This window comes from Eumetopias jubatus, unplaced genomic scaffold, assembly GCF_037043125.1.
Source record: "Eumetopias jubatus isolate StellerSeaLion01/CBP00866 unplaced genomic scaffold, mEumJub1_p1.0 scaffold_4, whole genome shotgun sequence".
In the NCBI taxonomy this organism is placed as follows: domain Eukaryota; kingdom Metazoa; phylum Chordata; class Mammalia; order Carnivora; family Otariidae; genus Eumetopias; species Eumetopias jubatus.
This window is the reverse complement of record NW_028274810.1, coordinates 186,446,399-186,464,721: the sequence shown is the minus strand read 5'-3', so window position 1 is coordinate 186,464,721 and position 18,323 is coordinate 186,446,399. Positions and strand designations below refer to the sequence as shown.

General features: G+C 32.4%; 1 protein-coding gene across 4 annotated transcripts in view; it reads left to right on the top strand.

Annotated features, from left to right (window-relative positions):
• Positions 1-18,323, top strand: part of SNTG1 (syntrophin gamma 1) — a 346,950-nt gene that overhangs the window by 315,060 nt on the left and 13,567 nt on the right. For 3 of the 4 annotated variants that reach the window (XM_028119008.1, XM_088023148.1, XM_088023149.1), the window contains one exon: positions 443-553. The exons of the other annotated variant lie outside the window; for it this stretch is intronic. In XM_028119008.1, the coding sequence (XP_027974809.1) occupies positions 443-553 (111 nt within the window). The remainder of the gene's footprint in view (positions 1-442; positions 554-18,323) is intronic. 4 annotated transcript variants of the gene reach the window in all.

The following is an 18,323-nucleotide window of genomic DNA, read 5'->3' as shown; positions in this document are numbered from 1 at the left end:
ATCTTGACAAAGCTACAGATTATTAGTTTGAGCTTTAAGAGAAAGTACTACAGAATATCTATAGAATTATCAATTCAAAATCACCTTACCACTTCTATTAATAGAAAAAAGAAACAAGTGTTTTTGCTTATTCAGTAACATAGACATATGCTTTAAGTGAGCTTATTTTTATTTCATAGTAATATAAAGCAAGATACTCAAATTGATTTCTTTGCATATATTTTTTGAAATAATTATTTCATGGATACTAAAGTTATTTCTGGAAACTAAAAGATATATTGAATATTAAGTTATAGCCTTTGATAAATATCTTTTAATTTACTTTTTAATTCTGGGATATAGTACTAATTTAATATGATTAGATTTTACCACTTAAAAGAGGACTATTTCTTGGTTTGAATGTAGATATTAATTGAATATGTTTCTTTTTTTCCCCCTTTAGGCTATACTTTGGAGGTATAAGTTTTCTCAGCTTAAGGGTTCTTCAGATGATGGAAAGAGCAAAATCAAATTTTTGTTTCAGAATCCAGATACTAAGCAGATTGAAGCTAAGGTAAATCCAAATTCATCACATAAACCATCGTCATATAAACCAACTACATTAATGTCATTAAGATGCAAAGGGGAGAATATTTTGGAGAACGAAAAGAGCAAAAACACACATTATCTGTTTACTTTGGTATAGCCCTCATGGCCAAAAGAACAAAATCATTTTGAGATTTTAGTGGCAAAATTTCTGAAAGGCATAACTCAAAATAAGTTAGACAGAGCTAATCGCATTTCTTAGTTTTGATTTCTTATGAACTTCATTTGTGTCACACTAAGGTAATATTCTGGGAACCAAAACAGTCGTGGCTTCACATTTTAAATAATAATTTAAAATAAAGTAAAAATTCTGACTGTATTTTACCATTATGTATTCCCTCTTTGAATAGGAATACAAATTCCTGAAGAAAAATATTCTTTAAATCAATTCATGTTTTCCTCATGTTATTATGTATTAATAAAATGAATAAATGAATGATTTTTTGCTTTGCTTATGAAAATTTTCAGTATTCTGAAATATATTAACTGTGTTGTTTTAAACTCATCAGAAAGATTCACTACCTTTATTTTTATTAATACATATATTTTACGTATTCAAAATTTAAATTATTTTAATTACTCTACAATGAAATTCACAATAATAATGTTTGGGGAAGAAATTATAAATATATTATTCCAGTGTGGATGAAAGGATAAATAACAAACACCAAAGTGAAAAATTAATCATATGGAAATGCAAACCCATATACAATTTTTTAACTATGGATTAAAATTAGCATAATTTTCTTACATTCCTGTACCTATGAAATCAGGTGGGGAGGTCAGTCTGAGAGTCAAAGCATTCCAAGGAGTGACCCTCTCTGACATGCTAGTACACATCTCCTGCTTTATATCCACATCAGATCCTCTCATTCTTTAACAAGATGACTTCTTTCTTACTTTATATATCTGCTCATGCTTGTCCCTTAACTTTTCTCCATGGCTTTTTGTTTGAATTTCTCTGTGGATATCCCATTTCTGTCTTATGTTTATCTTTGGAGTTGCGTAATTACTCTGCCTAGTCTGTAGGTTGTTTAAAGAGAGAACTGTGGATATAGTCTTTTTCTGCTGGCTCTTTTCCTGCTGCATTTCTCTAAAGCATTGGTGTTACACATGTCCTTACCTTATATTTGTCTCTTGTCAGTTTAGACAAGCACCATCATAACTTCATCCACTCCCTTTATTTAACTCGCTTCATAATTTTCATTCTACATTTCCATCATTGCCTCTTCCCTAAATATAGATGTATCAATGGAGCTGTCTTTTTTCTATCTCTTGCTACAACTCCTCTTTTCCCATCTGGCTGTGATTAGTCTATCGTTTCCCTTGTGCCAGCCACTCACACTGCTCTTTAAATCAATTCTTAGTATCACCATCAAAAAGCGCATCACCATATTCTAATAATGGTGAATGATGTTAATATTTTCAGTTCCATATTTTGGCTAATGTGGAAACTCAACCACTAACTGTTGATGGCAGTATAGCGTTTGATACAACACTTCTTTTCTAATTCTTTTTAATGTACTAAAAAATCCTTAGTTGACAACATAAAGCAAAAAGAGAAACGCAATGCAATGACTAACTATAATATTTAGACTTTAATTCTATGTAGCATATGCTGTATATACAGCTAATTATACTTACTTAGCTATGCCGGTTATTAGTTACCCCTCAGCTTCTAAATATTACTCATTCTTGTATAGTGTTTTAATCAATATTTCATAAATTCATTCATTAAGATCTAGTTTCAGAAAATTCATTTAATGTCTTTCTTAAACTTATAGACTGTAATTTTTGGATAGGAGAAATAGCAGATAAAAATAACAGAATACGGCCATTGGTGAGTTACAGAACTTCTTTAAAGTCAACATCTCCTTCTATAGGATGAAGAATAATGATACCTCTAAGGGTAACATTGAAAATACCAAATTAAAAATGGAGACTATTTTTTTAAAAGATTTTATTTATTTATTTGACAAAAGGAGACATAGCGAGGGAGGGAACACAAGCAGGGGGAGTGGGAGAGGGAGAAGCAGGCTTCCCACAGAGCAGGGAGCCCGATGTGGGACTCGATCCCAGGACACTGGGATCATGACCTGAGCCGAAGGCAGACGCTTAACAACTGAGCCACCCAGGCACCCCAGAAATGGAGACTTTTCAACACAGATGAAACTAGTCAGCTCTATAGGATTGTTTGACCATACTGGGGTGTATCACCTCTGCTGACATAAAAATTGTGTAAAAATTAAAACTAGCACAATTGGTATTTATAATTGCAACTTGTGAGCAGTAATAAAAAGTACCATCACAGGAGAACATCAAGGAGAATGCCAGCATGTATCACATTATTGGACGTATTGGACTTAGGTATCATAAGGATGGCTTATGACTGAAACTGATGTCATTTGAGGATTCAAGATTTCCTCTGTTAGAATACTTTTTTAAAATAAGGGAATAGGCAACCTGATACAGTAAAAGGAAAATTAAAATCACATAGCCTTGAGTTAAAAATCTCTTCTTTACCATTTTCTATCTATACTACCTTGAGCAATCTATCACCAAATTACAATTGCTACTCTTCAAGGAGAGTATAGAAATAAATATCCCCAGTGCCTGGAACATAGAAGACACTACAAAAATCACTGATGAATGATTTTATTATTCAGGAATCTAGCATAATGACTAAGAATGATTTTATTATTCAGGAATCTAGCATAATGACTAAGAATGACTAAGAATACTGTTAGTAAAGATGATTAACATATATAAGCTTGGTGTCCTTCCCACATTTAAAAAATTCAAGTTTATAACCATAACCCATTTGTGTCACTTATTAAATGCTTGGGATATTTTCTGTGTCTTATTAATTTTATTAATTTTTAAAATTTCAGTGAGGAAAGTTTGCCCTGAGTCTCTGTCTCCAAAACAGGGACAGATACATATCTGTATGTTGTAGAACTCTTCTAAATTTATGTTTACCATAATATTGGTAACCATCCTGCATGGAAATTGTTCACTAGCATGTTTCCTCCACTGGATCAAGAACTTTTAAACACAAAAAATATGTCTTACAATATCATATTCCTAAGGCCTAGCCTGATGTTGCCTGGGAGCAAGAAATGATAATTTCTTAAATTACACTACATCTTTACTTTACAGTTAAGGATGGTAAGCACTTTTGTCAACATTTTATTATGAAAAATTTCAAGTATACAGCATACTTTAAATAATTTACAGTAAAGGCCCTCTACACACTACCTAAATTCTATGATTCACATTTCACTATACTTCTTTATCACATATCTATGTACCCATCCCATTTATCTGTCCATCAATCCAGCCTATCTTGACACATTTTGAAATAAATCACAGACATCAGCATTATATTAAGAAATTTTCAAAATGTATTTGTGGAATGTTGTCTTTGTCCCTCTAATTTCAAATTCCTCACCCATTGTTTTATTGAACAGTTTCTCAATTTATAGTTGTTTTTGATAGTTGACAATTGTACACTTTTAATTGCATAATCTAAATAACAAAAATAAATAAATAAATAAATAAATAAAACTCTACTGAAAAATAATCTTAGTATAATAACGAAAATACCCAGCAAGTTAAAGCATTATATTTTAGTCCATAGATTTTAAAAAACATTTCATTTTACGAAAGTAACTTGTATATATACAATTTTTGACATAATTATCAGGGATCTAAAGCATGAAACAATTTGATATGACTGATAATTTATAAGTAAATATTTAGCAAAAATAGTATTTTTATCATCATTTTCCTAATATCATTTGCTTAAATGTTCTTATAAAAGAGAAGAAATGACAAACATAGTTTCAAAAATAATCAATGACATAAAATTCCATGTTACTTGCAAAAAATTTTACCTAGAAAGATCAACTTTCTTATGGATTAGATTAACATAAAAGAGATCAAAGTAACAATTTCTACTCACAGTATTTTGAGAAATGTTTTGAAAACTATGTGTCAAGAGGTCTCCATGTACTTTCATAAGTACATTGTAAAACTTTTGTGATTTTGGAGGACAATTTGTGAATATTTTCTTATAATCATTAATGTTGTATAAAAAGTTTATTTTTAGGTTAAACAAAGGACACATTGGTAAATAAAGATGTGAAGAAAATAAGTTATTTTTTTAAAGATTTTTTATTTATTTTTTAACAGAGAGAGAGACAGTGAGAGAGGGAACACAAACAGAGAGCGTGGGAGAGGGAGAAGCAGGCTTCCTGCCGAGCAGGGAGCCCAATGTGGGACTCGATCCCAGGACCCTGGGATCATGACCTGAGCCAAAGGCAGATGCTTAACGACTGAGACACCCAGGCGCCCAGAAAATAAGTTATTACTTCACTTGTCCTAGCCTTAAGTAAATAAAGCAAAACTAAACAAATATCAGTTATTGAAATTATTTAGATCTTATAATGCAATTTATCTTTATGTGCCTTTTATTGTTTATCTCATTTTTATACAAGTCATTGCCCTATAATAGTAAGAGTATGAGCTTAATAGTTAAAGACCTCTGGGGGCGCCTGTGTGGCTCAGTCAGTTAAGTGTCTGCCTTTGGCTTAAGTCATGATCCCAGGTCCCTGGGATCAGCCCTGCACTGCAGAGCCCTTTTCTCCCTCTCTCTCTTCCTCTGTGTTCTCTTTCTTTCTCAAATAAATAAATAAAATCTAAAAAAAATGTTAAAGAGCTTTAGCTTCCATATATAAATATGATGCCCATTTTGTAGGATGAGTTATTTATTCTCAGGCTAAGCGTCCTCCAGTATAAGATGGAGAGTATTATAATCCATGGTTTTTGTGAGGATAAGAGCACATGTTCTCTCCTCAGAAAACTTGAGAATACCAACATACTTCTAGAAGTTACATGTTCAAAAATATCCTAAAATTGGCAGAAAATTATAGGTAAAGAAAAAGTAGAAAGGGAATTTTTGCCATCAGTGTAAAAGTAAAAAGATGCGGTCAATACACAGAAGAACCCATAACCCAAAAAAGATAGAAGACCATTAAAAAGATTCAATTGAATGATTCTCACTCAGGAAGTTCTCCCTGTATTCAATGTGAATAAGTGAGGAGTGAGAATGAACACTGGTTCAGTTGTCAGGATAATTATTTGGAAACTCTCTTTGAGTTTATGGGCTAGTCTATCCCTCTTTTCTCATGAGCTTTTGTTGAAGTAGAGATAATAAGGGGTTTATCTCATGCTGAAGCTGTGAGTATGGATCAAACTCTAAGTGTCCCAAGGATCTCTAGAAATGATGGAAGCCCCTACTCTATAAGACAGACTTCCAGCTTATCCACAGCCATGAGGTCTCATCCTCAACAATTATCCAAGACAAGCTCCCTAAAGAATATATAGTAACCTCCTCAGTAACCTTCTAAGCACTCCTTAGAGTGCTTAGAAAGACTCACAGCTAATTTTTAAAAATTGATCTTATGAAATAGAATAATTAGTGATTTTAGGAAATATGAAGATCACATTTGAAATAAAAACTCTATAGCAGAATAGAAACAGCTAAAGCTGGAAACTTTAACTCAGGGATTCTCTCAAAATGCAGTAGCATAAAATATGGAAAATATAAGATAAAAAACAGTTTTGTGAATCCACTGGTGGAACAACTAGCATTCAAGATGAATAGAAAAGGGTAAATGAAGGAGAGAAACATAGAAAATTTACCAAAACAAAACAAAACAAAACAAAAAACAAAACCCAAATTGAATGTGTACTTCCACTTTCAGAGTGAAAGGGAAAACTGAGTTCTGTTTAGAAAAAAAAAAATCACTCAGTCAGTAAATCACACCCAAAAACGTTCAAAATCCAATGATAAAACAAACAAAAATTTAAATCATCTGGATGGGGAGGGGCATGACTTATGGAATAGTGGCTAGAGGGCCTCAGTGAACTTGCCCTCCCTCAAAAACTGGAAATGCCTGCAAAGCAACTGAAATAAAGCATCTGTTTTCAAATATTCAAGAAACTAGCCAAATTGACAAAAATGGGAAATAACCAAAATCACAGAATGAACAGAAATTGTCTCTGCAAGAGAAATTGCTGGACCTCACTCAGTAACATAATGGGGTTCATCTTAAAGTTTTAATTCAAAGATATTTAAACACCCTTCCCTTCCCAGACAGTGGCTTTATAGCCAAAAGCCAGTAGCATTGCAGAAAATTGAGAGGTCTGACCTCATTCAGAGTAGAGTCAGGAATTTGGCTTAATTTGCAGTTTCCTGAGAAGTTTCTATTCTTAGTGTGGTGGCTATGTGACTCAGAGCTTAGCTCAGCAAGGGGAGGGGAGAAAAGAAAAGAAGGGATCTAGCCTAGGACAGAACTAGAGCAATAGCAAACTGCTGGCAACATCCTGACTATCTAAGCCTGAGATTTCAACTGGAACAAAAATCCTGGCCTGGAATTTAAAAGAAAGTCATAGAAAACTAGGCAACGATTTTGAGTTTGGGAAAAGTTCTGCTGTATTTTTGGAGATTTATGATGATATGTGTATGCCCAGGAAAGACCTGGGAAAGGAAAAGGCACCAGTCACTTTGAACTAGAGACCACACATAGACAGGAGATTAGAGTTAACTTTGTCTTGTAAGTGTCCCAAAATTGGAAGATGTGCCTTCATATGCAGATTTCCTTGGTAAAAAGTAACAGACTTATAGGCAAACACATATAATGAAATTGTCTGACCAATAGTCAGCTGACCCAGATGTGAACAATGGGCAGCTAGACTTAAAAATGTAAAACAAAAACAAAACAAACAAAAAACCCTACAACAAACTAACAGAGAACTTATTATCAACACTCTACAGGGAATACAAATTCTATAGAATTAATGCAAGAAAGTGCCAAACAAAGAAACACCAATACAAAAATAGAAATAAGAAATAAGAAAGCACCAATAAGAAAACACCAACAATAAACCTTGGGAAAGTGGAAGAATCTAACACCAAAGCTGTTACAAGATATCTAAAATATATAGTTTTCATCAAAAAACTATCACATGTGTAAAAAGCAGAAAAGTATGTACATAAACAGGATAAATACCAACCAACAGATTATGCCTTGAATGGGGTTCAGATTTTGGATTCAGTAGACAAAGTATTTAAATCAGCTTTAATGAATATGTTTAAATTACTAAAGAAAACAATGTCTAAAGAACCAAAGAAAAATATGACAATGGTGTCTTACCAAATAGAAAGTAACAATAGAGAAGTTATATAAAAAAATAGAGTATCTATAGTTGAAATACTCATTAACTGAAATGAAACATTTACTAATGGTACTCAAAAAGAGTTGAGTTGGCAGAAGAAAGAATCAATAATCTTGAATATAGGCCAATAGAGATTATCCAATAGAGCAACAGAAAAATAACAAAGAATAATGAAAAATGACCAGCATCTCAGAAACCTGTGGCAGGGTAGCAAACATACATATATATGTATGATGAGAGTCCAAGAAAAAAAATAGAAAGGGACAGAAAATGTATTAGAAGAAATAATAGTTGAAAACTCAAAATGGATAAAATGTAATCTACATATTCAATAATTCAATGGGCAAAATATGTAAAGGGGAGTAAGAGATACAAGCTTCCAGTTATGGAAAGAATAAGCCAAGGGAATAAAAGATTTGACTTAGGGAATATAATCAATAATATTGTAATAACACTGTATGGTGACAGATGGTACCTACACTTGTGGTGAGCTTAGCATAATGTACAGACTTATTGAATCACTATGTTGTACACCTGAAACTAATGTCACATTGTGGGTCAACCATCAACTATACTCAAAAAAAATCACACTCCAAGTAGAATAAAATCAAAGAGAGCTCTATCTAGACTTATCAAGAATTTCTATTTAGCACAAAAGAAAGCAGGAATCAAAGAATAGAACAAAAAACCTAATAAACATAGGAAAAAAATAAGTAAAATGACAGATGAAAATCCTCCATTTACAGTGATTGCATTAGATGTAAAAAGCTAAAATGCCTCAGTCTAAGGTAGAGATTGAAAAAAATGAATAAAAACATTGTTCAATTAAATGCTATTTATAAGAGACACGATTTAGATTCAGAAACAGATTGAAGGTAAAAAATGGACATATATATATATATATATATACACCACATATATATATATATATACATATACCATAGAAACAATAATAAAACAGAACTAAAGTGGCTACACGAATATCAGACAAAACAGACTTCAAACAATAATTGTTAATTGAGAAAAAAAGGACACTTTATAGTGATGAAAAAGTGAATTTTTCAGAAAAAGATAGGAATTAGAGATATCCATGCACCTAATAATATTAGTTCAAATGCATGAAGCAAAAGCACACAGAATTGAAGGAAGATGCAGACAACTCAACAATAATAGTTGGAAACTTCAATATCTCATTTATAATTATGGATGGAACAACTGGGAAGAATATAAATGAGTAAAGAGAAGACTTGAAAAACAGAAGAAAACAGCTAGTTTGAGCAGACATCTATAGGACATTCCACCCCAAAACAGCAGAATACATGTTTTCACAAGTAATCATAGAATCTTTTTCAGGATAGACCCAATGTTATGACATACAAAAGCCTCAATACATCAAAAGGATCGAAATCATATAAAATATATTTTCCATTAAGTATGAGATTAAATTAGAATAAACAACAAAAGAGAATTGGGGAACTTCATAAATGCAGTTGATTCCTGTTATTCGTGATATCTATGTTTTATAAAGTCATCATGAACAGTAATTTAGCAAATACTGAGACATTGCTTCTAGGGGAAATACAGGGTTGAGTTCCTGCAAGGCTCTGGTCACAGCATTTTCATCAACTAATTAATGTACAACTTTGTTTTATGTGTGTTTTTGTTTAAAGACAACTTACTTAATATTATTGTTGTGTCTTTAACATTGAACTCACAGTCACTAGCACTATAACTCATGCCCAGACAAAGTTTATCCAACAGGTGTATTTTCTCTGTAAGCATATTATAATGTTTTTTTTAAAGATTTTTAAAATTTATTTATTTGAGAGAGAGAGCAGAGTGAGCAAGAGAGAATACGAGTGGGGGGTGAGGGGCAGAGGGAGAAGGAGAAGCAGGCTCCTTGCTGGACAGGGAGCCCAATGCAGGGCTGGATTCCAAGACCCTGGTATCATGACCTGAGCCAAAGGCGGTTGCTTAACCAACTGAGCCACACAGGCACACCTAATGATCTTGCACTTGAACACTAAACAGGATTTCAGCACTATGCTTTGGGGTCATTTTAAAGAGCAGTGTCATGGATACAAAAATGTGAAAATCTTGACACCAAATAGACTGCAGAAAAAGACAGTTTTTTGTATACATTTCACAGTATGAGAGCTGAAACAAGGAGTCCAAGTGTTACCTTGTTTGACCTCTGCTGGGGCAGTGCATGGTGTGTTACTAAAATTTTTCACTGCTTTGCATATATCCACAAATGACCATGAAAACAGCATGAATAGTGATTTTGGAAATAAAAATAAGTATTAGCGAGTAAGTAAATTTGCAAATACAGAATCCACAAGTAATGAGAATTGACTGTATGTGCTGGGGAAAAGGAAAACTCTTAAACTGTCAGTGAGTCTAAGGTTAAATCATAAGAGGTATTAGTAAATATTTTGAGATAAATGAAAACAGAAACAATTTATTAAAATTTATGAAATGCAGATAGATCAGTGATTGAAGAAAATTCATATCTATAAATGTTTATATGAAGAAAGACTCAAATCAGCATCCTAGATTTTCATGCAAAGAAACTAGATAAAGAATACTAAATTAAAATCAAAGCAAGCAGAACAAAGGGGTAGAGCAGAAATATATAAAATAGATAATATGAACAAAATCAAAAGTAGATTCTTTGAAAGATCAGCTAATTTGAAAATCCTTTGGGAAGTCTCATCGAGCAAAGAGAAGACTCAGATTGCTAAAATCATGAACAAAAGAGAAGACATCATTCCTGATGAAATAGATAAAAAAAAAGATAAAAAGGAAGTAAAGGAACAACTTTATGCCAACCCCAACTAGGTAACTTAGATGAAAGGATGAAATTTATAGAAAAACACAGACTACCAATTGTGACTCTAGGAGAAATAGTAAATTGATTAGACCTAGTGAAAGTAGAGATTGAATTAATAGTTTGAGGACTTCCCATAAAGAAAATGACTTCACTAATGAAAAAAATACTATCATTATTATACAAAATATTGTAGTATATAATAGTATTAATATGATTAATACTAATACAAATGAAATCCAGCAATGTTTTAAAAGAATTATAAACAATGACCAAGTGGGAATTTTTACAAGAATGCATGATTGGTTTACCAACCCCAAATCAATCAATGTGATATACCATATTAATGGAATTAATGTATTATCTCAGTAAATACAGAAATACAGAAATTTCATAAGCCCAGCACCCCTTCATAATAAAAACACTCAGTGTAAGAAGAGAAGGGAAATTCTTCAATCTAATAAAGAGCATCTCTGTGGAACCCACAGTGAGCATCATACTTAATGGTAAGAATAAATCTTTTTCCGGTAAGATCAGAACAAGAAAAGGAAGTCTGCTTTTACCACTCCTACTCAACATTGTACCAGATGGTCTAGCCAGGAAAATCAGGCAATAAAAAGAAACAAAACTATCTAGTTCACACATGCTGATCTTGTATATTGAGAATAATAAGGAACCCTCTGAATACTATTTTCACTAATAAATGATTTCAGCAATGTTGTAGTATACAAAATCAACATACAAAAATCAATTATATTTATATATATAAGCTATGAACAATTCCCAAATGAAATTAAAAAAACAATTCTATTTACAATAACACCTAAATGAATGAAATAGGAAAATACCATCAAAAGAAGTACAAACCTGTATACTGGAAATAATGTAACATTGTTATAAGAAATTTAAAATATTTGCACAAAGGGGAAGATGTCCTATATTCATTAATTGGAAGGAAATATTGTGAAAAAAGCAATTTCTTCCTAAACTTAATAACAGATTCAATAAAAACTCTTTCAAAAAAGCCAGCTGCTTTTATCATGGAAAGTGACAAGCTAAACTTAAAATTTTATGAAAATGCATAGGTATCCAGAATAGCCAAAACAGTTGAGAAAGAATGAAATTGAACAACACACACTTCTTAATTTCAAAACTTACTACAAAGCTATGATAATCAAGACAGTATATTGACATTTCTGGCATAAGGATAGACATAGTGCAATAAGATAGAATCAGCAGTCCCAAAACAACCCTCTCTCATAGTCAATTGAGGAAAGGCTGCCAAGACAACTCAATGAAGAAAAAATAATCTTTGCAATAAATGGAGCTACAACAACGATATCCTCATGCAAAAGAATAATTTTGAAACTTTACATGAAACCATACAAAAAATTAACACAAAATAGATTGTAGACCTAAATGCAAGAGCTGAGACTAAAAACACTTATAAGAAAACATGGGGTTTGGGTGCCTGGGTGGCTCAGTTGGTTAAGCAACTGCCTTCGGCTCAGGTCATGATCCTGGAGTCCCGGGATCAAGTCCCACATCGGGCTCCCTGCTCAGCAGGGAGTCTGCTTCTCCCTCTGACCCTCTTCCCTCTCATGCTCTCTATCTCTCATTCTCTCTCTCTCAAATAAATAAATAAAATCCTTAAAAAAAAAAAGAAAATATGGGGTTATAGCTTTGTTATTTTGGATTAGGCAATTGTTTCACAGATGGGATTCCAAAACACCTGTGTGTGTTTGTGTGTGTGTGTGTGTGTGTGTGTGTATCCATAATGTGTGTGTGCATATGTATATTTTATTAAAACTAAAAATTTTGTGTATCAAGATACCTTCAAAAGCTATAGACATAATTTACAAAATGGGAAAAATACTGTTTCTTGATTCTTTGACTATTACTCAAACTTAGGTTCTGTGTCTTCTAAAGTAATAACAACACAAACTGGAAAAAATATTGACATTTTTCTTTAAAAGCAACATGCTTATGGAAAATTGCATTTGAAATGCTAATTAATATAGTGATTTGTCAAAATTCAAACTCTATTTATTTTCACAAGACCACAGCCATAGATATCGCATAATCAACATCTCTGTTTATCTGAATGTTTCTGATTTTACTCAGTGATGAGTGATGGAGTGTGTAAGCAGAGACTGCTACACAGTTTAGACAGGAAAGATCTTTATTCTTAGACTGAAGGTAATAAAGCACTGGATTTTTCAGTCAGATTTATTACTTATTATTATAAAACTGTAACTACACATTTAAATAGTACTATAGCCATTACCAAAACCCTTTTATTGTGGAATATAAATTCATAAGAAGTTATAAAGATAGTACAGAGATATTTATTCTATATACTCTTCATCCTGTTTCACCCAATGGTTATACCTTATGTAGCTGTAGTATAATAGGAATTTGACATTGGTGCAATATGTGTATAGTCTTATGTCAATGGTAACATGTGTTCATTTGTGGAACCATTTCCATTATCAAGATACAGCACTTCCTTCATCATGTTGACCCATGTCTCACTTCTACCATTTCTAAATCCTAGCAACAAATAATCTGATTTTTCATTTCTACAATTTTGTCATTTTGAGACTATTATATAAATTAAGTTATGCAGTATGTGACATTTTGAGCTTGATTTTTTTCACTCGGCATAATGCCCTTGAGATTTGTCCAAATTGCTGTGTATATCAATAGTTTGTTCTTTTTTGTTGCAGAGTAGTATTCCATGATATGGATATATCACATTTTGTTTAATCACTTACCTGTTGAGGGACATTTCCTTGTTTCCAGTGTTTAGTTATTGCAAATAAAGCTGTTATGAACAACAGTGTGTATGGACATATTTCATTTCCCTGGGATAAATGCCCAGGAGCACAGTTGTTCAGTGGTATGGAAAATGTTTGTTCAGTTTTAAAGAAAATGCCAAATTATTTTTCAGAGTAGCTGTTAATGTTTTACATTTCTGATAGCAATGTACGAGGAAACCAGTTTCTCTACATCCTCACCAGCATTTGGAATTGTTACTACTTTTTATTTTAGTGGTTCTTGTCATAGTCTTAATTTTCATTTCCCTAATGGCAAGCAATGGTGAACAACTTTTCATGTGCCCGTTTTCTATCTATATGTTCCCTTTAGTGAAATGTCTATTTTTGACCACTTTTTAATTGTATTTTTTATTTGTTTTACTATTGAGTTTTATGAGTTTTTTAAAGATTTTATTTATTTATTTGACAGAGAGAGAAAGAGAGAGAGAGAGTGCATGTGTAAGAATGGGGAGGGGCAGAGGGAGAAGAAGCCCACTCCCCACTCAGCAGGGATCCAAAGTGGGGCTCAATCCCAGGACCCTAAGATCATCACCTGAGCTGAAGGCAGATGCTTAACCCACTGAGCCACCCAGGCACCCCTTATGAGTTCTTTATATATTCTGTATATGAGGCTTTGTTAGATATGTTGTTTAGAAATATTTTCTTCTAATTCTTCCAAAGCTTATCTTTCATCCTCTGAACAGGTATCTTGCAGAGAAAGTTTTAAAATTTTCATAAACCCCATTTATCTTTTCTTTTATAGATTATGCTTTTGGTGTCATGTCAGGAATTCTTTAACAAGCCCCAAGTGTCAAAGATCTTTCTCCTAGGCTATCTTCAAAATGGTCTATAGGCTAGGGTCACCTGGGTGGCAGTCAGTTAACTGTCTGACTCTTGGTTTTGGCTCAGGTGATGATCTCGGGGTCATGAGATTGAGTCCCACATGAGGCTCCATGCTGAGCAGGGAATCTGCTAATGTTTCTCTCTCCCTCTCCGTCTTGCCCCTCCTCCATGCTCATGCACTCTCTTTCCCCCTCTCTCTCTAAAAGTAAATAAATAAATCTTTTTTATAAAGTTCTATAGGTTTGCCTTTAAATATATAACACATCTGAGTTCATTTTTTTTCCCTGTAAGCTGTGGAGTTTAACTGACCTTCACTGTTTTGTCTATAGATGTCCAATTATTTCAGCAACATTTGTTGTAAGGACTATTTTTCCTCTATTGGATTGCTTTTACAGCTTTGTCAAAAATCAGTTGGTTATATTTGTGTGGTGTTATTTCTTGTTTTATCTACCTCTTTGTCAGTATCATATAATTCTGAATACATTAGCTATATAATAATACTTGAAAGGAAGAAAAATGATTCCTTTTATTTTATTCTTATTTTTCAGAATTGCTTTAGCTATTCTAGTCCCTTTGTCTTTCCATAGACATTTAAAATCATTTTTGAAGAGAATGTAATTGGTATTGTTTTTTTAAAATTTTGTTTTTCAAATGTTACAAATGGAAATATAATTAATGTTTTTATATTTACATTGTATCTTGAAACCAGTATAAATACACCTATTAGTTCTACGTGTTTTTTGTTTTGTTTTTAAGATTCCTTGGATTTATCTATATAGCTCATCAAGACATGCAAATTAAGGGAAGATACATTTCTTTTTTCTGATCTGTACCACATCATTTTCATTCTCTTGCCTATTGTGTTGGCTACAAATTTAAATACTATATTACAGTCATTGGTGACTGTGGACATTCTCCACTTTCCTTATTTTAGGGGATGGCATTTAGTCTTTCACCATTAAGTATGATGCGAACTTAGGGCTTTATAGAAGTTTTTTCTCAGGTTGAGTTCTCCTCTATTTCTGTTTTTCTGAAAGTTTTTATTGTGAATGGGTATCAATTACTATGACCATGTAAACTTTTTAGCTTATTAATATGGTGGGATGTAGTAATTGATTTTGAAATGTTGAACCAGTCTTACATTCCTAGAATAATGATGTGTAATTCTTTACATATATTGATGAACTACATTTATAAAATTTTAATTATTTTTGCTTTTATTTTCATGAGAGATACTGCTTTATAAGGGCTTTTGGTGTTTTTGTCTGTTTTTGAAACTACCTTTGCCTGGTTTTTCTATCAGGATAAAACTGTCTTATAAAATGAGTTTGGAATGTTTCCTTCTCTTCTATTTTCTGGAAGATACCATGTAGAATTGTTGATTCTTCTTTAAAGATTTGGTAGAGTTCTCTAGTGGAAATATCTGGGCCGGGAGATTTCCTTTTTGGGAATTTTTTAAATTATTATTTCAATTTACTTAGTAGGTAGCTCTTCAAATGGTCTATTACTCTCAAATGAGTTGTGACAATTTTTATTTTTCAAGGACTTGGTCAATTCTATCTAAATTGTCAAATTTATATGTGTAGATTTTCATATAGTATTTCCATATTCCTTATTTCATTATTTCACTTTGAATTTCATTTCTTTATTTCACCTTATTTCAGTATTTCACTAGGAAGTCTGCAGTTTTTATAATGATATCCCTGCTTCATTCCTGTAATTCATGCCTCTTCTCTATTTTTCTGTTAATCTTGCTAGAAGCATTTCAAAGAACCAAAATTATTTTCTCATTGATTTTCTCTTAGAGTTCTATAATCAATTACATGAACTCTGCTCTTAACTTTATTAATTTGCTTATTTTTGGTTGCTTTGGTTTTATGTTGCTCTTCTTTTTCTAATTTCACAAGGTGGTATTTTAAGATCATTGATTTGACACTTCTTATTTCTAATACAAACATTTAATTCTAAAATTTCCTTCTTATCACAGCATTTACTACATTCCACAAATTTTGAAAAATCGCATTTCTATTTTAATGCAAATCAATGTGTTTTTAATTTCCTTGAAGTTTTCTTCTTTGATCAATGGAATTTTTTAGAAGTGTAATGTTTAGTTTCTAAGTATTTTAAGATTTTCTTGTTATCGTTCTAGAATTGATTTCTAGTCTGATCTACTTGCTCAAAGAACATACTCTGTATGATTTCACTTTATTTTTATTAGTTGACATTTTCTTTATGGCCCAGAATATAACCTTATTACAGCTTGGCATGAGTAGGAGTCTTGATCTTTGCTCGTGGGAGTGGGAGTAAGGCCAGTTTTTCTGTAGCATTTGTCCAAAGTAGAGTAATTAATGGACCACATTTTCTGCCTGACTAGACTGCCCTTTTCAGATCATATGGCTAGAGAGAGTTGATGTCTATTGTTTTTTTGTTTTGTGTTGTTTTGTGTTTTGTTTTTTCCATTTGTTTGTTTTGTCTATAATCACTGGTGTTTCTGGGCCCAGGCTCTCTATCCTCTTGTTTGGAATATATGATACAAAAAAGAAAAACTGAGTTCTCACCAAGATATTATTCCTCAGGTCCTGAGGTCTCTGGATCCCTAACTTATCTGCCTTCTCCTTTCCTTTCAGAATGTCCTTTTGTTTGTTTTACATGTCATTTCCAGAGTTTTTATTACACTTAGGAGAAATAGGGAAATCATCCTAAAAGTAGAACTATATTTTTAAAGTACTATTAGTGCCACATCTAAAGAAATATAATTGTCATACTGTGTCAGATTCTTAGTTTATCACCTTTTAAAACTCCAATGAAATAATGACAGACATATAACAAAATTTTGACAGTGAAAATTTAATCCGGATATGGCTCTTACTTACTATGGCAATAACAAACAAGGAGATTGAATTAGTGATCAAAAACCTTCCAACAAAGAAAAACTCAGGATCAAAAGGATACATAGGTAAATACTAATAAACATTCAAAGAAGAATACTGACTCTTTTTATTATTTATTTATTTTTAAAGACTTATTTATTTATTTGACAGAGAGATACACAGTGAGAGAGGGAACACAAGCAGAGGGCGCAGGAGAGGGAGAAAGAGGCTTCCTGCTGGGCAGTGAGCCCAATGCGGGGCTCTATCCCAGGACTCCAGGATCATGACCTGAGCCGAAGGCAGACACTTAACGCCTGAGCCACCCAGGCGCCTCAGTATACTGACCCTTTTTAAACTCTTAAAAAACAGAAGAAGAAACACTCTCAAAATGATTGTATGAAGGTAGAATTACCCTGATTCCAATGCCAAACACAGACAAGATTAAAAAAAATAAACTACAGGGCAATATCCTTAATGAACATTGATGTAAAAATCCTCACTTAAATCCTAGGAAATGAAAATCAACAGCACATTAAAAAGATCGTTAAGTGGGATTTATTACTGTGATGCAAGGATGATTCAACTTACAAAAAAATCAATGTGATATACCACATTAGCAGAATAAAAGATAAAAATCACATGATCATTTCAGTAGATGCAGAAAAGCATTTGACAAACTTCAGCATCTTTTTATTATAAAAACTTGCAAAAATTGGTACAAAAGGAACAAATATCAACACAATAAAGCTATATTTGAAAAACACATAGCCAGCATCATAATGAATAGGGAAAAACTGAAAAGTCCACAAAAAGATCATTAAAATTAATAAACAAATTCAGTGAATTTGCTGAGTACAAAATAGACATAAAAATCAGTGGCATAAATATATACTAACAATTAGTTATCTGAAAGAGGAATCTGGAAAACAATCCCATTCGCAATAGCATCAAAAATAATACATTACTTAGGAATTAACTTAAAGAGATGAAAGACTTAAACACTAAAGTGTCTAAAACACTGATGAAGGAAATTCTAAAGGATACAGATAAATGGAAAAACATCCCATGTTTCCATGTTTATGAAATGGAATAAGTAATATTGTTAAAATATTCATATTACCCAAAGTGATCTGT